This window comes from Scyliorhinus torazame, chromosome 7 (assembly GCF_047496885.1).
Source record: "Scyliorhinus torazame isolate Kashiwa2021f chromosome 7, sScyTor2.1, whole genome shotgun sequence".
Classification (NCBI taxonomy): domain Eukaryota; kingdom Metazoa; phylum Chordata; class Chondrichthyes; order Carcharhiniformes; family Scyliorhinidae; genus Scyliorhinus; species Scyliorhinus torazame.
In genome coordinates, this window is record NC_092713.1 from 254940848 (window position 1) to 254966435 (window position 25588).

The following is a 25588-nucleotide window of genomic DNA, read 5'->3' on the forward strand; positions in this document are numbered from 1 at the left end:
CCCCCTTCAGAATTTCAATGCAAGCATGAACATACATCAATGAAGTGAATGGAAACATACTCCAGTTCATCGGAATTGAATGGTGGATTAAGTAATAACATCATGTCATCTCTCCTTTGTAGGGAAATCCTGGTTCCATAGGGCTTACAGGTCTACCTGGTCAAAAGGGGGAAAAGGTAAGGATCACAGAATTGTTACAGCCCAAAAGGAGGCCATTCGGCCCGTCGTGTCTGCACTCACTCTCCGAATAAGCAAATCACCTGGTGCCATTCCCCTGCCTTCTCCCTATGGTCCTGCACATTTTTGGATTGCAATCTAATTCCCTGTTGAATGCCTCGATTGAATCTGCCTCCACCACCGTCTCAGGCAGCACATTCCAGATCTTCACCACTCGCTGCTTTAAAACGTTTCTCCTCGTGTCTCCATCGCTTAATTTGACAATCACTGTAAATCGGGGCCCTCACTTTCTTGACGTTTCCATCAATAGGAGCAGGTTTTCCCTATCTACTCTGTCCAAGCCCTTCATGATTTTGAATACCTCTATCAATCTCCTCTAGCCTTTTCTTCAAGGAAAACAATCCCAACTGCTCCCGTCCATCTAACTATTTGAAGTTTGTCACTCCTTAATCTTTTTTGCACCCCCTCTGCTGCCTACACAACAAGAATTCAAAGTGTTTAGCACAAAGTCCGATAACTTTTTTTGTAAATTTAGAGTACCCAATTCATTTTTTCCAATTAAGGGGCAATTTAGCGTGTTCAATCCACCTAACCTGCACATCTTTGGGTTGTGGGGGTGAAACCCATGCAAACACGGGGAGAATGTGCAAACTCCACACGGACAGTCACCCAGAGCCGGGATCGAACCTGGGACCTTGGCGCCGTGAGACTTCAGTGCTACCACTGCGCCACCGTGCTGCCCTCAAGTCCGATAACAATACACAATACAACTTTGCGCTTATATACTGGCCCCGACTTTCTACACGTTCCACCCTTCAATTTATGGCTCATTTGTGGTCAGATAATGCTTCCTTTAGCCCCAGGATTTCTTCCCAATTCGGCCCATATTAATGGCTCCAGCTTTGTTTGCATACAGGAAATGGGCTCCTTGGCCTCCACTGGGAGATTTGCACCCAGTCTGAGTCCAGTCCCTACAGTGCCAGGTCTTAGGGAGCTATACAGTTGGAATAAGACGTCGTTGGTGATGTCCCTTTAAATATCTTTTGCCCTTCAAAAAATGTCTCACTGGATGATGGGAATTTTACTTGGTTGCAGTCACTTGTCTTACCTGCAGCCCCTCTTACTATGTCACCCAGTGCTATTTTTTGCATTGTATTATGATGGTGAATTGACAGCCTTAGCCATGGGGTTTCTAAAACTGTGGGTCACCACCCCATGAGCAATTCGGATCACAACTCTATCCCCGCTTACACAACTCTCTCCTCCCACAACTCTCTCAAACCGTCCCCTCCTTCCCCCCCCCAACAATTATTTCCCCCGCTCTCACAACTCTACACACCCTACCGCACCATGCTCTCATGTAGTCCAATCGACATTTTTCAATACCAAAATTTTCCCTTCATTATTTTTCGAGTGAGTACCACTGGCCTAGAGCCTGAGAGATGTGAACACTGCTCGGATGGGTGATATTTAAATAACTATTTCGAGAACCAAGCAGGAAAACATCTCCAGAGCCTCTGGCTCCAATGTCACCACCTCTCTGCCGTACCCAACCCCCCCACAGATTCCTGCAGGGAGGCAGCCACCATTATATTGGCACCCTCCACTGGTCACTGGGTGGGGGTGAGGGGGTGGCGCAGCACTCAGCTGCTGGCAAAATGCACGCGGTTGCTCTAAATGACGCAAATTGGGGCCTTCAATAGGCAAGTTGGCCGCCCGCTGCCTGCAGTGGCAGCCAACCACATGCCAGCCCTCTGCAGAACTTGGCTCCTCATTGGAAGTTAGTGAATATCCTTTCATACATGAATGTTTTGTATTTCAGCTCTTTCTTGAGTTTTGGGTATTAACTATATAAGGGTGTACTGCATTACTTTAAAGCTTACTCAGACAATGGTCAAGTTCAGATTTGTTGCATTGAAATTTAGTCTCTGTTTTCCTTCTTGTTTTTACACAGGGAAAACCTGGTGAGCCAGGATTAGATGTAAGTATCTTTTGACAGAATATTTAAAATATGCTCTTAAATTGGAAAAATAAATTGTTCATTAAGTAGATGCCCCAGTAGCCTGTAATTCTACAGATTTCTACTCTGTCACCATATGCATAGTGCAAAATAAAGGCCACATTTCTGGAAAACAAATCAATAATGGAGAATTTAATAATTAAAGTGCAAGTTGCAGAGCTGCTCAATGAGCACGATGGGAACTGAGGGCTCAAATTGATCTGATTGGACAGTTCCACTTCACTGACTGACCCTCTAACCTTTCTCAGTTCAGATTCAGGTATGCCATTTTAAAAAGAACACTTAGCCAGGACACAGTATGAGCGATACAGAATACTTTGCATGCATGAGACATAATTTTCATTATCCTTTAAGGTATGCAAAATAACAATATATTCCTTTGCCCGTGAACAAGGCATTATTTCATCAAAATGTTAAAAGTTTCCCTTATCCTCATCTGATGTTAATTGCTGGACCAACAGAAAAAAGGGCACCTGATTCGTGGGGGGGGTGTTACGTAAAATGGAGTGGACACATCTCCGGCCCCTTGCCACTCACCCGTGTGGCACCTTTATCGGCCCACCTGCCACACTTAAATCAACAATTAAGTGTCATTTAGGCTTGCTATTAAGCCTATTGACCCTGATAATGTGCTGCCCACACCATAATATGTTTGGCATGCGCACTAGGGCAGGGGAACAGGCGGCCCCATTTTTAAACTCATAATGGTTAAAGGGCAGGAGAGGTGGGGGGCTCGCTCTTCAGGGGCTGGCCTTTGACTGTCGTGGGCTGCCCCCTTAGACTGAAGACCCCCTTCCTTCCTACTCACTCCCACCATTTAACCCCTCACCCCTTTCCTTCCTGCCCACTCCCACCCTTATACCACCCCTGCACTTCCCCTCCCCCAAATCCTCCCAGGCTAAGACTCCAGACTTAGCTGTTCCAGGGATTCTAGGCCTTGGGTTCCATTCCTCATCTGCAGCGCAGGCAGCTGCCATGGGCGCCTTCCTGGTGCTGCTGGGACTGAGGGAGCTGCCAGTCAATCCAATTGGTCAGCATCTCCAGAGGGTGCGATGTCCGCCCCAGTCCGACTCGGCCCTCATTAATGATCCCCACAGCGTTTTAATGCTGCAGGGAGGTTGACATAGAGTGTGTTGGCTTTGTGCCAACGTGGTTTCCAGGGGCGCATCCCATCTGAGCCCCCATATTATTCCACCCAAAGGCCATGAAAAGCAAAATGCTGCAGATATTGGAAATCTAAAATAAAAAATGCAAATGCTGGAAACACCAGCAACTAACTTCTTGTTTTAGGTTACTCCTCATCGTTTGTGCTTTCAGTTCCTCAAATCATGAAATAATTCTGATGTTCTAATGAGAATTTACTGCTGTATAAGCTTAGATATATGTTAGAATCTTGGTGATGCTGAATAGAAAAAAATTGCATATTGCCAACTGGTTCACACGCCAATTTTATTATTAGTCTAAGTATTCGAGCCTATTAACTGCTTTTCAAAGCTCATACATTTATTAAAAACATGTTATTTACACTGTAAAATGCTGCATTTATTGTGTTCAAAGCATTCAGGGATACTATTGTTTGCAGGGTTTCCCAGGTCTGAGGGGGCTGAAAGGAGATAGAGGTGAAAAGGGAGAGAAGGTAGGAGACATATTAATTATTTACTAACGCACCATTTTTATTTATGGTTATAATGGGCTGAATTTTACATTTTTCTTAGCAGAGAGAGGGAGGCTCACTCCCATCTGCACTGTCTCAGTTTGTCAAATCAAACGGGGGGGGGGGGGGGGGGGGGGGGATAAGTGGCGTCTGGCTGGCAGGTGACCAATTAGAGTTGTAAAGGGAGGCTCCATGTCCAATCGGGACTGTAGGCCGGGACTTTAATGCGGCAGAGGAGTAATGTCGCAAACAAGAAGTTGGTCACAGCTACAAGTTTAAAACCACCTACTCATTCCTAACCTGTGCTAATTTCTTATGTCAGGCTCCAAAAAGTTGTTAAAAAAGAGATGAAAAGCATGCGGAGGTTGCAACCTTTCATGACAGACCCCTTTCTTCCCACTTGGTGCCGCCTCATCATACCTGCCGTAAAACACTCCCAAACGTTCTCCTCTCCCTCGGTCGAAAAATGCAGTGGACAACAGAATGCAGCCAAGCTTATGATGTGGGAAACATGGCAGCCATTTTGGGCACAGTGAACTCCCTCAAAGCCAGGAGATAAATGATGACTTTAACTGTGGTGGTGGTTGAAGGAAAAATGTTAGCAAGGGAACACGCCTGTTCTTTGACTTGTGCCATGGGGTCTCTGAGAAGGCAGATCGAAACTTGAGTTATCCTTTACAAAGAACCGTACCTGACGAGTACAATGCTGCCTCTTTATTAACATGGAAATTCTATGCTCAAGTGCAGCAGTGGGGCATGAACCTATCAACCTTCTTGAGTGTTAGCTAGGAATTACACCACCAATGAGAAATAGGTAACAGCTATGATCCTAGCGAAGATGGGTCCAATATCATACACCGTGCAGACTCATGCTGATCTGTTACTTGCTACACTAATTGAGTTCACAGAAACTTCTCAAGAGTTTCTACCGTGAGAAGATCTAGAGAGGGCAGCACGGTGGTGCAGTGGTAGCACAGAGGTCCCAGGTTCGATCCCGGCCTTGGATCACTGTGCGTGTGGCATTTGCAAATTCTCCCTGTGTATGCGTGGGTTTCACCCCCACAACCCAAAGATGTGCAGGGTAGGTGGATTGGCCACTCTAAATTGGGAGAGAATTGGCGGCAGGACCAGCGAGCTCTCCGGCACGTGTCCAATCATCTGGTGGCAGTAACAGTTTGCGCCCGTGCCACCGGGAGCTCCTCACTCCCCCTCCCCATCACTGCCCCTCCCCATCATTGCCCTCACCCCTCCGCATCACTGCCTCTCCTCCTCCTCATTACTCCCCCTCCTCATTACTCCCCCTCATTACTCCCCCACCCCCATCCTCCTCACTCCCCCCTCCTCACTCCTGACAGAATAAACTCCCCTGTACATTGTCCCAAGGAACCTGTAGAGAATAGGACCCTGCAACTACAGGTATAGGGAGTGCACCCTCTGCAGTTGCAGCTTCACCAAATGCAGACTCTAAAAATTCTAAATGCTGCCCTCAATTGCAAAGATAATGCCTTGTTTAAGCGCCTGGTAGGTTTGTGAATCTATTCCTGCTTTATGCAATTTTATGCATATATAACTGGATTTTACTGTGCATTTGTAATGAATACATTGAAATAAATTTGTATCTTTTGCAGAGATAACTTTAATTGGCTGGGGGCAGCACGGTGGCGCCGATGTCCCAGGTTCGATCCCGGCTCTGGGTCATTGTCTGTGTGGAGTTTGCACATTCTCCCCGTGTCTGCATGGGTTTCGCCCCCCACAACAAAAAGATGTACAGGGTAGGTGGATTGGCCACGCTAAATTGCCCCTTGATTGGAAAAAATGAATTGGGTATTCTAAAATTTCTTTTAAAAACTTTTACTGGCTGGTTTTACTTTGATTTTCTGGCCCCACTGTGGGGGGGGGGGGGATCCTGCTGTGGGGGCTGTGGCAGGGCAGCCAAACGTCCAGTGACTTTCAGTGGGACCGGATAGGCAGAAGCGCTACATTTGATTGGGCCCACACATATTTGCTAGTCTTTCTCAAACACATCATCAATTATTTCCACAGGGGGAGAGAAGTTATCCAGGTAAAAAAGGAAGCAAAGGGCAGAAGGGAGAACAAGGTCCCCCTGGATTAGATCAGCCTTGTCCAGTGGTATGTGATTTCTGCTTTGTTTTCTTAGAAATGTGTCCAGAAATTAATAATGTTAAAAGGAAAGAGCATATTGTTTTTAAAAGGTTTGTACTGCAGAATATCAATAACACTGTCAATAACGATTTCAATAACCGTGTCAGACAAGCAAAAATGCAGGAAACAATTTGTGACAAGGTTTTTTTTCCCGTTTATTTACAAGCACACACAGCACAGCAGTAGGACGTTTGGCCCTGGTAACACTGCTGGTGAATATATCCCACACTCACTTCCATTTCTTCTAACTTAACGAGTTTCCTATTCAAAGCACTCACAGAATAATAACATTTCTCCTGATCTACCTGTCAGTAACTATCTTGTTTTAACGACCTCTAATTTTGGATCCTCCCCCAAGTGGAAATATTGGGTGCTATTTAAGCCCAGCACGGATCGAGGTGCACTGGGTGCAGAGCAGGAAAGGCCAAAATCGGGATTGACGCCAGTTTGCGATTCACCCGGCCCGCTCCCGATGGCAAATTCCGGAACTCGCACAACGATGGCGAAAATATTATTAACCCTCATTTGCATTCATTTCAATCTGCTCAGCAAGGTTGAAGTCAAATGCAGCGGCGGTGTTACCCCAAAGGGCATCATTTGGCACTCCTTTTCAAAAATGTGAAGTTGGCGTGATGACTTCTTGAGGCATGCAGCTCGAGGGCATTGGAGCTGCTGCCCCAGTGCTCAGGGGGTTTCTAGGTCGGGCGTCGCCGCTGGGCCGGAGGGGTGAGGGGCCTTGCGGATGTGAAACCTTCGAGCCATCTTTAAATATTGTGGAGGCCCTAAACAGGGACAACCAAAGCTGCAGCCTGTCTGTCCTACCAAACTCTTCACCTGATGAAGGGACGGCGCTCCGAAAGCCTGTGATTTCAAACAAACCTGTTCGACTTTACCCTGGTGTAATTCAGTTTCACTCCCTTTGATTGTCAGCAGCTTCCTAGCTGAAGGCTTTTTCAAATGAGGAATTAGCTTTGTTTGTTGTGACAGCACTTCACACCCTGAAACTCTCAAGTGTCTCCTCGAGGGAGCCATGCCTCAGAGGATGATTTGTGCACAGCATGTCCAGCAAACTTTGATGCCTGAACAGTGAGCCTGTCACCATAGAGGCAGCTGTGAACAATCAAACACTAAAGAGCAGGGCTTCAGCACTGGGGATCCTCGCGCAACCAGGAGAGGGCACCTGAGCACGGTCTCCCTAATGTTCCCGGCAGAAGTCTGGGGTCTAGGGGTTCCTGATCTGGACTTGGATTTGGATTTTGTTTATTGTCACGTGTACCAAGGTACAATGAAAAGTATTTTTCTGCGAGCAGCTCAACAGGTCATTAAGTACATGAAAAGAAAAGGAAAAAAAAGAAAATACATAATAGGGCAACACAAGGTACACAATGTAACTACATAAGCACTGGCACCGGGTGAAGAATAGTGTTAATGAGGTCAGTCTATAAGAGGGTCGTTTAGGAGTCTGGTAACAGCGGGGAAGAAGCTGCTTTTGTGTCTGTTTGTGCGCGTAGTCAGACTTTTGTATCTCCTGCCCAATGGAAGAAGTTGGAAGAGTGAGTAAGCCGGGTGGGAGGGATCTTTGATTATGCTGCCTGCATAAGATGTAGATGAAGTCAATGGATGGGAGGCAGGTTCATGTGATGGGCTGTGTTCACGACTCTCTGATGTTTCTTGCGGGTGAGTGTGCAGACCAAGGTTTTCCAGCACAACTGGCTCGGTGGATGGCACTCGGAGAGAAGGTGGAAGACGTAAGGGTGCGGGAGGCTTGGAGGATTTGAGGGTCCCGGGATGGAAGCACTAATGGATTGTCGGTTTCTCTCCTTCTCCATTTCCTTAAATATATAACGGTCCTGCAGACGATGCCCTCACATTGCTTGCGGCAGCCAAGGCAGGCAGACCCCGGAGAAGGCAGCAGCGATGTGGCAGGCTGGAGGCGGCACCCCATATGTAGAGGACCGCCTCACACCCTGATGACCCAGCTGACCATCAGGCTGAGAGCAAACCAGATGGGGACAGCCTAGGTTTACAGGCGTCATTGGTCATTCAATGAGGTGATGGACAAGATGTGCTGCAGAAGATTCTGTCTCAGCAGAGAGACAGTGTGGCACCTGTGCCATGTCCTTGCAGACCTGGCACCCCGTAGAGGAGGAGGACTCAATTCCCAGTGGCCATGAAGGTCTCTGCAGCCCTGAACCTTTATGCCACTGGGTCATTCCAGGGCTCAAGCGGGGACCTGTGTGGCATTTCATAATCTACGGCCCACAGGTGCATCTGGGAGGTGATGGGTGCCCTGTATGCCTGGGCATCAGACTTTATCACCTTTGAGCTGGACCAGGCTCACCAAGATGACCAGCTGCAGGATTTACTGGCATCGCCGGGATGTCCCAGGTCCAGGGGTCAATCAATGGTACACATGTCGCCCTGTCTGCACCGGGGCATCAGGGAGTGCTCTTCATTAACAGGAAGGGGTTCCATTCCCCAAATGCTCAGATCAAGTGCAACCACCACCTCCGTATCATGCATGTGTGTGCCAGCTACCCAGGTAGTGCGCATGACAGCTACATACTGGGGCACTCGAAGATCCCCGCCGTCTTTGAAGACCACCCAAGGATGATGGGTTGGTTCGTGGAGGACAAGGGGTGCCCGCTGAGGTCATGGCTGATGACGCCTGCGCAGAGGCCTGGGACCAAGGCGGAGACCCAGAGACCCGTTATAATGAGACCCATGTTGCCACCTGTACTTTAATTGAGTAGTGCACGGACTGTTCAAAATGTGGTTCCGATGCCTGAACCGTTCTGGTGATGCCCTGCAGTACACACCCTAGAGGGTCTCCTGCTTTGTGGTGGTCTGCTGTGCCCTTCACAATCTGGCACAGCAGTGAGGCAGTGTGCTGGAGGAGGAGTGGCATGCGGCCTTGTCCGAGGAGGAGGAGGCGGACCAGGAGGGGCTGGAGGACGAGCCCGAGGAAGAGCTGGAGGATGGAGGACATCCGGCAGCAAGGGTCCGGCATGCCAGGAGGAAGCCTTATCGTCTGCAGATTCTTATAGGGCTTGGCTGTATCGATCAGCTCAGCACCCCCCCAACCCCCCCCCCCATCACATCGCCCCCTCCCCGACCACCTGTTCCACCCACCAAGGGTCTGTGTAGCATCACCCAGGGTGATGGGCCTGTGTTTGCACGGTCAACGCGTCACTATACAAGGCAGGAGAGTGATGATCACTTGCTGTGAGAAAAGCTCTGGTGCTCCTCAGCTTCTGAAAGTCTAACTCCTGTCTCTCTGCTGACAATGCGTTCACACCCATCCTCTGAATGGGGTCTGCATCAGAGGCTTTTGATCCTGGAGCACAGTGCCCAGGGGGTGGGGGGAGCGGAGGTATGGGGTCGGCTGCAGCCAGGCCCGCAGTGAATATTAACATGACAGGGGCTTCAGATGTATTAGGTGTTGCATGTTTTAATAGTGAACATTTTACATTTCCATTCCCCCTGGGTACAGAGAGTGACCCCCGCCCGCCAGTGCCCACTCAGTGCTCCTCTCTCTTGAACTTTCATGGTCTACTGCTATGTCTAGGTGGGTCCCCAGGTTTCACATCAGAGGTGTAGGCAGCCTGCTGCTTTCTGCACCCTGTGGTCTTTGATGCCCTCGGCAGACGTCCTCTGGAGAGCCTGGAGCCGGACGGCCCTGGCCGACATACCGGTTTCACTGGCGCCGCCATGCTACCCTATTCTGCCGCTGCCCTTGAGACACGGCTGGGACATGTCCCTCAGTGACTGGGACATGATGTCGAGGCCCTCAGCCATGGTTGTCACAGACTGAGCCACGCCTTGAGCACCGTCACTCAAGACATGTACAGACTGCTCCAGGTTTTCCACTGCGGGTGCCGGTGCCACGCATTGCCGGCACCATTTCCTACGCCGGGAGCCTTTGGGATTCCTCCAATCAGCTTTGCGATCACTGGACTGTACCCAACATCCCCTCCTGAATGTCACGGCTCTGGCATATCATCTGCACCAGCTCTGGGAGAACCTTGTCCAGGGGCTTGGCATCTGTCTGGGATCCAGCTGAGCCCTGGGATCCAGCAGACCTCCGACTGCTGTCTCCCCTGTATGTTCCTGCCTCCACCTGATGTGCATCGGCAACTCTGTGATGCTCACCAGATTGTGCCCCAGAAGCCTGTCCACTAATGTCGCCCACCGAGGTGTATGTCTCTCTGGTGGAAGATGGGGGTGATAGCTGTAACGCCTCCATGGTGGTCTCCTCTGAGCTCTCCTCTGAGGTGGTCTCTTGGGTGGCGGGGGGCTGGAGAGAATGACTCCAGATTGCCCGGCCTCACCAGATGGTGATCCTGCGGGACAATAGACATGTGGTCAGTGAGAGGGAAGGATCATTTTGTCTGACATGAACGACTCACTTGAGACTGGTCATCTGGGTGAAGGGGCAATGGAATCTCACCCCTCTGACGCAGGCCAACCTCGCTGTTGGTGATTGCTCTCTCCTCAGACAAACCTACAATTTCCAGGGCCCATTCCTCATAGGGGATGAGGACTCGGATCTCTGGCATCCGCCTCCCCATCTTGGCCCTTTCTCGCTTATTATGGGCTATCTTCTCCTGCAGGGATTCTTGTCCTGCGGGGACAAAGTGAGGGCATTGTGAGCCGCACACTTAATGGATCAAGGGGTCTATAGCTGGTGGCAGGTCTGGGCGCCGCAACTGGACATGAAGGGGTTGTGCTGGTGGGTGCTAGTGGGTTCTGAGGAACAAGCACCAAGGTCCAATGTGGGGAGGGTGTGTGGTGTCAGCCAGTGACCTGTGTGGGATTTGGAAATTTGAGGGGTAGCAGATGGAACCTCTTCCAATATTGGACGCTGGTCCTCCTGGTCATGCTGCCCGCACTGACAGCCGCTGCCACTGCCCCCCAGGTGATATTGGTCCTCCGACTCCCTCGGGGGGACAGGGTGGCCCACCTCACATTCCCAGTGTCGAGAAGCCTGGCCAAGTCGGCATCCCCAAAGCAAGGAGCAAGTCTGTGTGCTGCCATGCTTGTGTGTTGACTGGAGTGAAGCACGTGTCCGGTGAATTAAACAGCAAGGCAGCCAATAATGTCAGGAATCTCGGGGGGGGGGGCTCATTGCCGGCACTAAGTGCTATTGAATATGGGCCACGATCGCGCCAACGGGGCCATCGAGAAACACCCCCACTAATCCCATCCAAAATGACAGAAGGCCCGATCCTCCGGCCACCTGCGTCGGAAAAGCAGCTCGCCGCGATGCAACGTGGAAGTTGGGAGACCCCGCTCCTGGGATCTACCCGGCTCGCAACCCCTCAAGAGATTCAACGCAATCCCGCGAGCTGTTGCAACGGGAATCCCGCCCACCAAGGGCGGATCACTTTTGAGCAAATCTGCATATTAGAGCGAGGCATACTCTAATATGCAGATTCCTGAGGTACCTGAGACTTTGTGATTCAATTCCTGCACCTCAAGGACCTCGGGCAAGCGCTATTTGGCACTGGTCTCCACAAACAGGAACCGCCGGAACAGCACTCATGGGGATCTCCAAGGGGATCGAAGGCCGCCAGCTGCATACCCTTTGGGCAGGGTGGTGCCCTGGCAGTGTCACCTGGGTGCCAGCCTGGCACTGCCAAGGTGTCCAGATGGTGCTGGCAGGGCCACTGCCAAGGTGTCCAGCTGGCATTTTTTGTGTGTGCACGATCAGGCCAGGGTTGTCCGCCGTGGGTGTTGGGGGGTGTGGGCCGGGGGACCCTCCCATGTTGCGTTCAGGTCGGGGATTCTTTTCCGGGTCTCAGAGATTGGGTAGGCATTTAAAAATGGCGGCCCGATCTCTCACTGCAACGGAGAGTTCCAGCGAGCAGAGCTCCCCATTGTAAAAAACGGGGCTATGTGAGGTCTCGGCCGTACGTTCCCTGTTTAGGCCCCTTATTCAAAGCGAATTGCGTTGAATAGCCACGTGTTTCTTGGCACCGAGAGTGCCGGGAAACACGCAGCCAAACAAGCTCGCTGGGGGACTTTGTTCCCTGCTGGGGAGATTGCGCCCTGACAAATTTTTCCATTAAATCGCGCCCATTCTCTCAATTTCTGCCCTGTCCAACCCATTGCCAATTTTGAAGGCCTCTGATCAGGTCAAACAAAAATATTTGCTTTTCCAAAGGTGACAATCCCTTTTTCCAACTTCTCTTTATTCTCAATTTTATTCTCTGTCCTTGGACAATCCTTATGAATCTTTTTGTATTTTCTCCAGTCTTTTTGGGGTATGAAGGTCTGAACTGTGCATAGTAACATGTGTCACTTGAAAGAGAGTCATTTATAAGTTTAACGTAACTCTACTTATTTCAAATTCTACATCCATAGAAAGAAATGTTTCATTAGCATTGTCAGTAGAATGTGGTGGGAAAATATCTTTGGGTTTTTCATGATTTCCAGTTGTGTTTGTCATTTGGTAAAACTTCATGCATAACACCCATATTTCAGTACACTGAAATGTAAGGCCCCATTTGGCTCTTACAACATTAATTGTAAGTGTTGGTCCAGATACCAGGCATTGCCGGCGCAATCTCCTGCGCCCATAGCCTCTGGGACTCTCTAATCGGCTCTGGACCTACTGGAGTGTCGCTGACACCTCCCTCTGAATGTTCTGGCCACTCCCTAGCATCTTTATCAGCTCCGGGATAGCATGTTCCATAGCCCCAGCATCTGGTTGGGACCCAGCTGGGACCTGGGATCCTGCAACTTTCCGACTGCTGTCTCGCCTGGGCATTCCAGCCTCCGCCTGATGTGCGTCACGACTGTGTGGCCCTCACCAGATTGTGCCCCAGAAGCCTGCCCATTAACGTTGCCCACCGAGGTGCATGTCTCTGGGCTGGTGGAGGGTGGGGATGACAGCTGTGATGCCTCACGGTGGCATCCTCGGAGCTCTCCTTCGAGGTGGTCTCATGGGGGCCAGGGGAGGGGCCACCCCGGATGGGCTGGCGTCGTTGGCTGGAGGGCCTGCGGGAGAATGAACATGTGATCAGTGTGGGGTGGGGGATGAGTGTCCGGGGGGGGGTGAACTCACGTGTGCAGCCGGTGGTGACCTTCTTGCAGCACTGTAGGCCAGTACTTCTGGTCGTACTTCCCGAGCTGATGGCCGTTGCCACTTCATCCCAGACGGCACTGGCTGCCCTGTGGCTCACCTGCTGGGATCCTCGGGGGAACAGGAGATCCCTCCTGGCCTCAACTGCATCTCGGAGCCTCCCCAGGTCCATGTCTCCAAATCTTGGGGATGGTCGTCTCGGCACCATGTCCATGAGCTAAGTGGGGTTGGCCGTGCAAGTGCTGTTTTAAGTGCAGCTCGACCTTGCTAGCGGGAGGCTGGCGAGCGCGGGCCCGGCGAATTGGCTGGCGAGCCTTCATTTGCAGCGTGAAGCCCATGTGGCCTCGTTACATGAACCAATTAACATTGTATTGCATTGCCAGCCTCTCTGGACCGAGTGCTGGGAAGCTCACAGCAGTTCCCGCTCGCTACCACACTTAGAAATCTTTCTGGAGAATCGCGTCCATTGGGATAGCTATGTCAAACACTGCAGCCTGATTGAGAAGGGTTAGTTAGAAGGGATCATTTACCATGGGCACTGTCTCATAAGATGTCATTTGTCACTTTGATAAGGACTATTTCAGTGCTATTGCAGGTTAGATGGGGTTATGGGATAGGACGGAAGTGTGGGCCTTGGCAGGATGTTCTTTCGGAGGGTCGGTGCAGACTCGACGGGCTGAATGGCCCTTTTGCGCTGCAAGGATTCTGTGCTGGAGTTCAGTTACTGAACACTGAAAATCTTTCTAACCTTAAACAAAACCCCTTTTTACAATGTAAATCCAGAGCTAATTGTAATACACGTCTCTGTATTGCAGCTTGTAACATAGCACATGCCATTTATGACTTACAACAGATATTTTGCTGTTTTCTGTTCAAAGTAATTGTTTCCATATCCCAATTGTGTATAACTTGTCACAGTGTAACAACATTTCAATCACTGCTTTCTATTCTATTAAACCATTGGATTAATCTTCAATCATAACCCTCATGCCAGGCATACATATTTCAATATAAAAATATCTGAGTATATGAGAATCCCACATTGTCCACAAGTGCCCTGCTGCCAAATAGACAGTTGATAAATTTAGATTCACTTAGGTTTGTGCTACTAATGTCAAATAGTGCCACAGCGGAATACAGTTGGATTGCTGCGTTTTCAGAGATTAATTTCTTTAAGTGTGAAATTAAATGAGATCCTGCCTGTGCCTTCAGTGATTTAACACTTTCTGAAATATTTTATGTATTTCAGCTGCAAATTGAAAGCCTTGATGCCATGGCGTATCTTTATTATCACATACATAACCTATTTAACACTGTGTCGGAAATGGATTGGCCACCTACATTCCTGCATAAAAAGTGTGCCGTTAATGTTCTCATTAAATAAAATCAAAATCCATCCAATATAAGCAAAAAGCAAAATGCAGCAGGTGCTAGAGATCTAAAATTCTGGAAGTCAGGTCAGGTAGTATCCCTGTAGAAAACAGACAATTTAATGTTTCCGGCATGACGTAGTCATCCAGTTATGCCAAAGGTTCCACATTTGATAGGTAAATTTATATGTTCTCTCCACAGTTTCTGGAAGATAAGCTTTGTCCAGCATTTTCACTGTATAGCATGATTTTCATGTGACTCCCAAAAGGAGTGTTATAAAGAAAATGTATGAGTGAATGAGGATAAAGTAGAGATTATTAATTCATTACATTCCTGTGTCTGTTTCCATCATAGGGTTCAGATGGTCTGCCAATTCCAGGATGTTGGCAAAAGGTAACCTACTTATGCTTCCATAATTCAACCAGGAACATTCAATCACAATGTTATATGACTTTAAGGTTCTTGAAATAAATCCATAAATATGTTCAAAATGTGCAAGAGAAGACTAAGCAAAAAGATTGATTCAACCCAGTTCTCTTCAACAAATAAATTCAGTGTTTGGAGATGCCGAGACAGTGGGCGGGATTTTCTGGCCATTCAGGCTGGCGGGATCTTACGGTCTGACTGATGGTGCAACCCCGCTGCAGGTTTCGCAGTGGCGAGGGGCAAGTTCAACGGGAAACCCCATTGACAATGGTGGGACCAGAAGATCCCACTGCAGGCCACTGGCGAGTCGCCCTCTGCGGCTGCAGAACTCACCACGGAGGGGGAAGGAAAATCCTGTCTAGTATCTGTACATGCAAGTTAAAAAAAAAATGTTAACAATTTTTAAAAAAATATATTTTTATTCTCCTTTTTCAATTTTCTCCCGAATTTACAACCACCAACAATAAACAATAATCAGCAACAAATATGTCAATCCCCCATAACAATAACAACGATCCCATCCTCCCACCAACCCCCAAACATTAGCCCGCATGTTTACATAAACAAATGACAAAAAGGAATCAGGGATTACCCATAGTCACCCTTAATACACACAGCCCCCCTCCCTCCCACCCATCCCCCCAACTAATGTTCGATGTTATCCAGTTCTTGAAAGTGCATAATGAATAATGCCTATGAATTGTAGAACCCCTCCGTCCTTCCCCTCAGTTCAAACTTAACCTTCTCAAGAGTCAAGAATTCCAACAGGTCCCCCTGCCACGCCAGGGCACAGGGTGGAGAGGCTGCTCTCCATCCCAACAGCCTTCGGGTGATCAACGAGGCGAAGGCTACAACATCTGCCTCCACACCCGTTTCCAACCCTGGCTAGTCCAACACCCCGAATATGGCCTCCCGGGGACCCAGTTCTAGTTTCACATGCACCACCTTGGAAATTACCCTAAAAACCTCCTTCCAGTAATCCTCTAGCTTTGGACAGGACCAGAGCATATGAATTTGATTAGCGCCCCCCCCCCCCCCCGCCCCGCAACACTCACACACATCTTTTACTCCTTCAAAGAATCAGCTCATCCTCGCATTCGTGAGGTGTGTTCTGTATACCACCTTCAGCTGTATCAGCTCCAACCTCGCACATGAGGTGGAGGCATTTACTCTCAGGAGCACCACACACCAGACCCCCTCCTCTATAACCTCTCCCAACTCTTCCTCCCACTTTGCTTTGATCCCTTCCAGTGGTGCCTTATCCTCTTCCAAAATAGCTCCGTACACCGCTGACACTACCCCCTTCTTCAGTCCCCTTGTCGTCAGCACCTCCAGCAATGTGGAGGCCGGTTCCTCCGGGAAGCTCTGTATCTCCTTTCTGGCAAAATCTCGAACCTGCATGTATCGAAACATTTCCCCCTGCTCCAGCCCATACTTCGCTTCCAGCTCCTTCAATCCTGCAAACCGACCCCTAAGAAACAAATCTTTTAGCGTCTTAATCCCCTTCTCTTCCCATTTCTGAAAATTTCCATCCCACCTCCCTGGCTCAATCTGTGGTTCCCCCGAATCGGCATTTCCCTTGACCCTGCCCCCAACCCGAAGTATTGGCGAAACTGCCTCCAGATTTTCAATGAAGCTATTATTACCGGACTCCCTGAGTATTTACCCGGAGCTATCGGGAGCGGTGCTGTTGCTAGTGCTTTCAGTCCCGACCCCCTGCACATTCTGACCCACTGGGAATCAACCCCTCTGACCCAGCTCCGCACCTTCTCCACATTCGCCGCCCAGTAGTAGTACATCAGGTTCGGGAGACCCAAACCCCCTGCCTGCCTTCCCCTCTGTAGCAGCACCTTTCTCACTCTGGCCATCTTCCCTCCCCATATGAACGAGGTAATCCTTCCCTCAATCTCCCTGAAAAAAGCCTTTGGCAGGAAAATCGGTAGGCATTGAAAAATAAACAGAAATCGCGGCAACACATTCATTTTAATCGCCTGTACCCAACCCGCCAGTGACAGAGGGAGACCATCCCACCTTGCCAGATCGGCTTTCACTCTCCCCACCAAACTAGAGATGTTGTACCTGCAAAGCCTCCCCCACTCCCAGGCAACCAGCACCCCCAGATACCTAAAGTGAGTCCCTGCCCTCCGGAATGGCAGCCCCCCCCCCCCCCCCCCCCCCCACCCCTGCCCCCACCCCCGGCCGAGACACCACAAAATACTCACTCTTGTCCAGGTTCAACTTGTACCCCGAGAAAGACCCAAATACTCGCAGTAGCTCCAATATTCCCCCTATCGACACACTCGGTTCCGACACATATAACAGCAAGTCATCGGCATATAAGGACACCCTATGCTCTACCCCCCCCCCCCCCCATTCCCCCATTCCCCCATTCTACCCGGTCAAACGCCTTCTCGGCTTCCAATGCCACAACCACCACTGTTAACTTCCCTTCCGCCGGTGCCATAACGCCATTCAAAACCCTTTTAACAAACAATTTTAATGAGGTATTTTTGGCATTACAAACAGCAACAGTATAAAAACAATGTACAAAGAACAATAAACATAGTGCAAAACACCGACTCCCATCTCTCCAAGGCCCACCTAATTAACCCCCTATTCTACGCTACCCTACACCCCCCTCCCCCCTGCTGACGATTAATTATCCGCGAAGAAGTCGATGAATGGTTGCCACCTCCAGGCGAACCCTAACAATGACCCTCTCAAGGCGAACTTAATCTTCTCTAGGCCGAGAAAGCCCGTCATGTCAGTTAGCCAGGTCTCCGACTTCAGGGGCTTTGAGTCCCCCCAAGCTAATAATATCCGTCTCCGGGCTACCAGGGAGAAAAAAGGCCAGAACATCTGCCTATTTCTCCTCCTGGATTCCCGGGTCTTCCGACACCCCAAAAATCGCCACCTCTGGACTCATTGCCACCCTTGTTTTCAATACTCTGGACATGACGTCCGCAAACCCATGCCAATATCCTTTAAGTTTAGGACACGCCCAGAACATGTGGACATGGTTGTGCAAGTAAAATTTTACATAAAACAAGGCCTAGGTGAAAGTAGATTTCCAGAATTATTATAACATGGGAGTGAAGACAAAGTATCTTCAGATGAAACTGGGTTTGAAGAATAAGAATTAGACGAGACAGCGCAGATTTAATTCCGTTTTTATTTTAAAGTCATACATTCTGTGCTTATCTTTTTATTTTCCATTATAATTTCCTATGCCCATATTTATAATGTAAAATTGATTTTGATCAGCCATGATCTAATACAATGGTTGAACATGCACTACTGTGCTCCCGCCAGCAGTGAATCGGGACTGTGACCCGCTGCTGCTAGGAGCGTCACCGGGGTCAGATTCACATGCCTTGACTATGCAAAAATATGCATATCACTGAACACGGCAGTTTCCCTGCAGTTACTGGGGTTGGGCAGCCATTTTGAACGTGCACCCCGATCCCAGCATCCAGGGACAGGGCTCCCTCCTCCTCACAATTCAAATGTTGACCACACCTCCCACAAGGAGATTACTCCAACCCCTCATCAAGGAGTGGCATCCCCTACCACGGGAAAGAGGAAGTGAAACCACTTAGCTGCTTTGAAGTGGTCAGCAGCTATCAATCATAAAAAGAATGTTCATAAAGATTGGGGCGAGGATCAATGGAGGGTACCTCAGATGTATTGGAGTATGAAGGGAAAGATAAATAAACAGCCCACCTGGCAGCTGTGTTTAAGCCATTAAACTGTCAATAAAAGGCATGTTACTGGTGCTGCTCTGCGGAATTGAATGAATGCTAAGCATTTCAAGGGATTTCAGGGATTTCAAGCCTTTTCAAGTGTTGTGGGATTTCTAAGAAGGTTCTGACACTTCAAAAAGCAGCAGTTTCAGGGCAGCACAGTGGCGCGTGGTTAGCATTGCTGCTTCCGGCGCTGAGGACCCGGGTTCGAATCCCGGCCCTGGGTCACTCTCCCTGTGTCTGCGTGGGTTTCGCCCCCACAACCCAGAAGATGTGCAGGATAGGTAGATTGGCCACGCCAAATTGCCCCTTAATTGGAAAAAAATAATAATTGGGTACTTTAAATTTATTTGAAAAAAACAGCAGTTTCAAAAGCATAGGGCTGAAGGCGAAGATGTGAGGAGAGGGAAAGTATTCCTGGCTTGATTCTTCACTGAACTTGCTGGTCTGCTCATCAGCTGTCAGGCAGAGCAGTTCAGAGTGAGCAGGTCAAACCAGGGTGAAGATCTTCAACAGAGGGCTGCCTGAGATCACCATGCCAGGCCTGAAGAGCAGTCCAGACTTGGGACCCCCATCCTGGGGAGGGTCCCAGGGTCAACCCCTTACCCATAGCCTGAGCCCATCCAACCCCCAGGACCCTTGGGGGACCCTCTCCCTGCAGCCTGGCAGTGGTAGAGGGACACATGAGCAATGGGCTGACCCCTTGGGTCCATTGCACCAGGACTGCACTTGCCAATACTTGCACCAAAATCCACCCGGTGGAGTCACCGCTGTGGGGATCGGAGCATAACATTTGGGGGTGGGGGCGCGGGGGGGGGGGGGGGGGGGAGGAGGAGGAGCGACTTGGAGTTCCAGCCTGTTAATTGCATTCTAATGAATGCAATTCAGCTGTTTGCATGTTCCTACCGGCACGGGATGAGATGCCCACTGCTGCTGGCAGGACCAGAGACTGGGAACGCGTACTGTTTTTGGTCCGTTGCAGGATTCTCCGCCCGATCAGGATTCCCGATCTTCGAAGTGGGAAATTGAGAATCCCGGCCAAGATTTTTAATATAAGATCCTGGTTTGATATTAGCAAACAAGTAGCATTGTTTGGAACAGTACAGGCTGAGAACCTGAGGAGATACAAAACTGAGACTTTACATCACCAGTACTGGTAGGAGGGTATGTCACAGTATGACAAGTTGACATGGACAGCTATCATCATACATGTGAACAGTGGAATTTATAATGGAAAAGTTGACACAAAAGTGGAACAAAAACATAACGGGAGGCAAGATTTCACAGAAAAGAAGTACACACAGGCAAATTACATGATAGATTTTAGCATCTCATAGAACATAGAACATAGAACGATACAGCGCAGTACAGGCCCTTCGGCCCACGATGTTGCACCGAAACAAAAGCCATCTAACCTACACTATGCCATTATCATCCATATGTTTATCCAATAAACTTTTAAATGCCCTCAATGTTGGCGAGTTCACTACTGTTGCAGGTAGGGCATTCCACGACCTCACTACTCTTTGCGTAAATAAATATATATACTGAGGAGATTATTCTTATCAAACTGATCCACATTTTATTTCACTTTCTACTCATCCAATTTTCTTTTCTGTCCTGAAAATAGCAACCCATCTTGCAGGAGGCTGTTTAGTGCCAGAAAAAATGGCACTGTGTGACTGAGTGCTTTTATACCCAGAATGGAACTTAAGTATTGCTGGAAAAGAGGCATGTTGTTAAAGCTTTCTGTCCTGCATTCATCAGGATAGACAAGTCAACCCTGCTGTTTTGGAAAGGACACAAGGGCATCCAAACCAGGTCTTGAATGCTGTGTGCTGGGCCACACCTTTTGAAAAGGGGTACTGGTTTATGGGATCTTGTTATTCAATTGGAACAGCTTAAGGGGGGGAAATCTATTAAGGGTAAAACATAGAGTACTGTAGCTGTGTGAGGTATTTATGTTGGTAGTTGATAAAAATGTTAACTGTGTGTGTTTATAAAAATGTTAACTAAATTTGTAGAATAAACTTTGTTTTTGATTAAAGTGCTTAAGGCCTCTGTTGAATAACACCTGAAAGGCAGGTCCTTGTGCTCATCGTAACCAAAATAAATAAACAATTGTAGGTCAGGTGAACTGCATGATATACTTTGGAGTTTTCTAAACCTTGGCCCATAACAGTGTAAACAGGTCATGCTATAATTAGACCTTCCTCCAGTTAGCACAAGCTTTGCCATTTATTCAGAGTGCTGAGAATGTGAAGCACCATACCCGTTGAATGGTCGATGGAAATATCTAGCAAAGAGAATGGAGATCAGTACAAGAAGAAAGGAATAGAAGAACATGTGGAAAGGCTGAAATAAAGTAGCTGGGAAGAGACCTGGTGATAAACATCGGCATTGACCAAAGGCATTTTTCTGTGCTGCAAATTCTATGTAATCAGAAATAATAATACATACAATGTATTATATAGATACAAGGACAGAATAAACAGGAGCTGTATTGTGTCTGCATCCTTGAGCCCAATTATTGCTTGGGGTGATCGGGGGTGCAGCCGTAAATCGCGCCATAATCTGCAAAAGAATGTTCCATTATATCCTCTGGAGGGCTTGAATTTCAGTTCTCACTAAAGTTGAAACTGAAATAAAGGGCGGATTGTCTGGCCTCCCAGCCGCGTGGTTCTTGGCAGCAGTGCGGCATTCGCTGGTGGCAGGAATCTCTTATCCCACCGCTGTCGATGGGAATTCCCTTCGAAGCCACTTCCCACCACCGGGAAACCCGCGGGCAGGGGTGCGCTGCCAACGGGATCAGAGAATCCCACCACCAGTGAATGGCCGGAGAATTCCTGCCAATGTTTTAACCAGTATTTCTATATTATTCAGCTGGTAATCCCACAATTCCAGTTATTATTGGATGCCCTACAAATATACCATTCAACCCTTTTCCAGTTTGTTAAAAGAATGAAGTTTAATTATATTGGCATGAATATGCAAGAAAGGACCCTGACCAATTTTAACTTGCTGTGCCTGCCTAATGAATACTCAGGCATCAGCACTTGCCCTAACTGCTCAACTGGCTGTTAGTTCAGCGCATCCCGGAATCACAAAAGGGACCTGATTGTTTGGCTTAGTAAGCCAAAAATATTTCTGGTTTTGCTAGTGGCATTATCACATGGAAATAATACATTTTTCATTTCAAATTTGTACTTTTTAAGGCATTTTGGATGACCATTAATATAATTAAGCATGCCATCTTGCTGAAATATACATTTTTAACCAAATAATTATTTTGTGCTTTCTTTCCAGTGATTACCAACTATGCAAGCAAGGAGTGTGTACATAATGATGATATATTTTGTCCTTCAACACTTTGTAAAGAAACTCAGCTGATAATATATTAAGCCTTGCAGATCTGACGAGGACGGAGGTATATGAAACAAAATATTACTCTCGAGCTTAGACCAAATATCCGGACTCAGATACAACAAAATAAGCTTCAGTTATGAATTTTACTGATGGCTACTTCCGCTGCCGTACTTTACCTGGGATGCAACCTTGTCAATGGCCCATTTGTTCACCAAGCCGTGAATTGATGATTTCATACGTGGCCGGACTGGTTCTATTTTGAGTTGCATAATATTCCAATGAACTTTAAACTTTTAGTAAAAGGGAGTAAACTTACCGACAAGTTTTTTTAAAAACTGAACTGAACAATCCCATTTCTGAAGATGGCTCTTTCCAAGTGAACAAAGTAATACGGTGTAACTGGTCACTTCACCAGGATACGTGTATTAGTTCTGTTAGGAGATAGCCAAACCTGTGCATTAAGTATCGCCATAGTAAGTGCTTAACAATGAAAACAAGTGTTTGATAGATGTTCCAGGATTTGCTACGAAGCATTCCAAGGCATTTGCAGAAATAACTAGGGTGGGCTTTAGGCTAAGGCGGAAGGAGGACCAATGACAAGCAGAGAGGACACACTTTTGCAGCTGTTCTTTCTGGCATGAGGCCTGAGTGTTTAAAGACCAGAACCCAGCTGACATTGAGTGAGTGAGCGCGTCATGTTGGCACTCTGTTGCTGTTGCAGTTGTGGGAGAGTAGGTATCAGCTGACTCCCATGCTGAACAAGCTGGCAGTTGGAGCTGTGGAAGGAGAAAACAGGCCTATGATAGAATAAAGATTGTTTTGTGGATCTAAGGATCTTTAAAAAAAGAGTAAAATGCTGCAGATGCTAGGAATCTGAAAATGCTGGAAATGCTCAGCAGGTCAGGCAGCAACTGTGAAGAGAGAAAGTGTTAATGATTCAGACCATCGACGTGAAACATTAAAACCCTGTTTCTCTCTTTACGATTGCTGCCTGACCTGCTGAGCATTTCAAGCATTTTCAGTTTTTAAATTTAAAAAGAAAACCTTTCCTGGGCACATTTTGAGCACTCTCCAGCAGTCCCTTTAAAGACCACTGGCTCGGCCGCACACAGTTTGGTACAATGGTGTGGAGTGTGTGTGTGTGTGGCGCTTGATCTGCTAATATGTAGCTCGAAATTACAGTCAGGGTCCTGTGCATTTTGTAGGACTCTGATTTGCATATTACAAGTTCCCCTCTATTTGAAACAGGCAGGTAGTCCAGCCAGCCATCTCAAGACTGAATCCGAGATGATGGTAGCCAGAGCACCAGATGGAGATCAGATCAGATGGTGAGTTCTGACATGCCAAGCATAGATGCCTTGATCAAGAAGGTCAGATAATGTAACTGATGAGCAGATCCCAAAGAAAATCTTTTATGGTGCAGTGACAACTGGGAATCTAATTGCGGTGCTCAGTCATAAAGACTCCTCTTGAGGCAGAGCTGAAACTGTTCAAAAAAGATGTCCAGGAGTGGTAACAATTTAAGATAAGAGAGCGTGGTGAAAAGCAACCCGTGAAGACACCCGCTACTATGAATCCTATTGAATTGCTGCTGCTAAATAAAAATGGCGGAGGAAGTCGAACTTCAAAAACAACAATTCCCTATCCGATAACTCAGTGATCCACTGCTCAGTCTCCATACTCATACTCTGCAAAGTAGCAGTCTCGTTTGTCACCAAAGAACTTACAGCCAACAAAATGAAATTTTGACAGGCTTCTTGGACATCAAAGGGTGACTAGAGTGACAATTACTGGCAGCTATTATATATCTTGCAAAATAAGATCATCTTCTTTGTACCTGCCGGTGACAGAGAACCTTTGAGCCAATATCCACAATTTACCAATATTCAATTACGGGAAAGAAACTCACATCAGCAGATATTCGGAAAATTACCTCCACGATGCCTCCAGATGTCCAGTACACTGCTTCTGCTCTGTTAGCTATACAATCAAAAGACATTCTTGCAAACAATATTCCTGTTACTTCAACAATTTAAGGGATGTTACACTCACAAGTTTACATTAACCACACAGATCATCCAGTATAGAAACATGCTGATATAAACATGTTTGGTAGTTTATGTTTTTTTACATTTAGTACCTTCTTAGCTTTCTACATTGAAAATAAAAATAATTTCTTGTTTGTCTCAATATTTTATATATTTGAAGGTTATTTTTAAAATGCAAGTTAGGCAAGTGAAACTAAACTTTTCAGCCTGTGCTAGCCACCTGAATTGCATCTACAAGTAATTATTTTCTGTCCATATAACTTGATTTTTGTGAAAAGGTGAAAACACAAGAGCAGTTTTCCTTTGTTTTCATTATCTTGAGCAAGGAAATAGTGAATGTTAGCTGTGATTTTCAACTTGTTAATCATTCCATAATCCATTCATTCAACCACTTTATTTTTCCAAGCTTGGGTGGTAAATATATCTTTGATTTTGGCATTAAAAAAAAAAAAATTTAGAGTACCCAATTCTTTTTTTCCAATTAAGGGACAATTTTAGCGTCGCCAATTCACCTACCCTACACATCTTTGGGTTGTGGGGGTGGGGCCCACGCAGACACAGGGAGAAAGCACAAACACCACACGGAAAGTTCCCTGGGGCCGGGATCGAACCACTGCGCCACCATGCTGCCCGATTTTGGCATTTAGAATACATCTTTACATTATCAGTTTTTGAAACACAAATACATATTATATTAGTACAAAATATCACTGCGAAGTGATCTTGTTTAAATGCTACACGTTGGTTCATTTGGTGTAAACAAGTTCAATCTCTTGCATATAGTACTTGATTTTCCTGGCCTTGTGACATCGGGCTTGGTGGTGGGAAGGGGCTGGGAAAAGAGTGGCAAGTTACATCCGGACCGCTCCCTGACCTATTCCTGGGGGGGGGGGGGGGGGGGGGGGGGGTTGCAGAAGTAGGATCAGTTGCCTTCTGCCACTGGTGGACCCCCCCCACCCACCCACCCACCAACCACCACTTGAGGCCACCAGCTCAATGAAAGCCCCATGCCGCAGCTCACTGTGGGAGGCCCGTCAGAGTCAGAGGCTCAATGCCACAAAGTCAGAGCCATGGCCAAGAAATCTACCCAGATGATTCACCCGGAGGGGATTCCCTTCTGCCCCAAGGTGCTCAGCAGTTTTGCCCCTCAAAAGTTTTTTTTAAAAATTAGACCCATGTCTCCGAGGGCATCTCCATATTGAGGTGTCCTCACAATCCCTGACCTGTCCCTGCAGTGGCCACTGCTCCTGGTGGGGTTGCCGAGATTTCAAATCTGCCGGCCCTCTGTCTAGGCTGGCAACATCGGGACCCCACCCATTGTCCTTCATAGGATGGTGAACGCATAGTTGGCTAGTTAGGAGGCTGCCTGCCAGAGGATTGCGGCACCAGTCTCGCTGCTGGCAATTGCAGGCTTGTGACCCCCATTTAGTTCCAATATCTGTGTCCCAAACCCAAGGACAATATGTAAATGATGTGCAAATACTCAGCACGTCAGGCAGCATCTGTGGAGAGAGAGACCAAGTTAACTTTTCA

The 25588-nt window shown here is 47.8% G+C and overlaps 1 protein-coding gene across 1 annotated transcript in view; it reads left to right on the top strand.

The window, feature by feature from the left end:
* LOC140426964 (uncharacterized) overlaps nt 1–24226 on the top strand; it is a 363390-nt gene extending 339164 nt beyond the window's left edge. The window contains exons 14-19 of the mRNA XM_072512289.1: nt 123–176; nt 2132–2158; nt 3780–3833; nt 5895–5981; nt 14827–14865; nt 21948–24226. Of these exons, the coding sequence (XP_072368390.1) occupies nt 123–176; nt 2132–2158; nt 3780–3833; nt 5895–5981; nt 14827–14865; nt 21948–21950 (264 nt within the window). The 3' untranslated portion in view covers nt 21951–24226. The remainder of the gene's footprint in view (nt 1–122; nt 177–2131; nt 2159–3779; nt 3834–5894; nt 5982–14826; nt 14866–21947) is intronic.
* The last annotated feature ends 1362 nt before the right edge of the window (nt 24227–25588 follow it).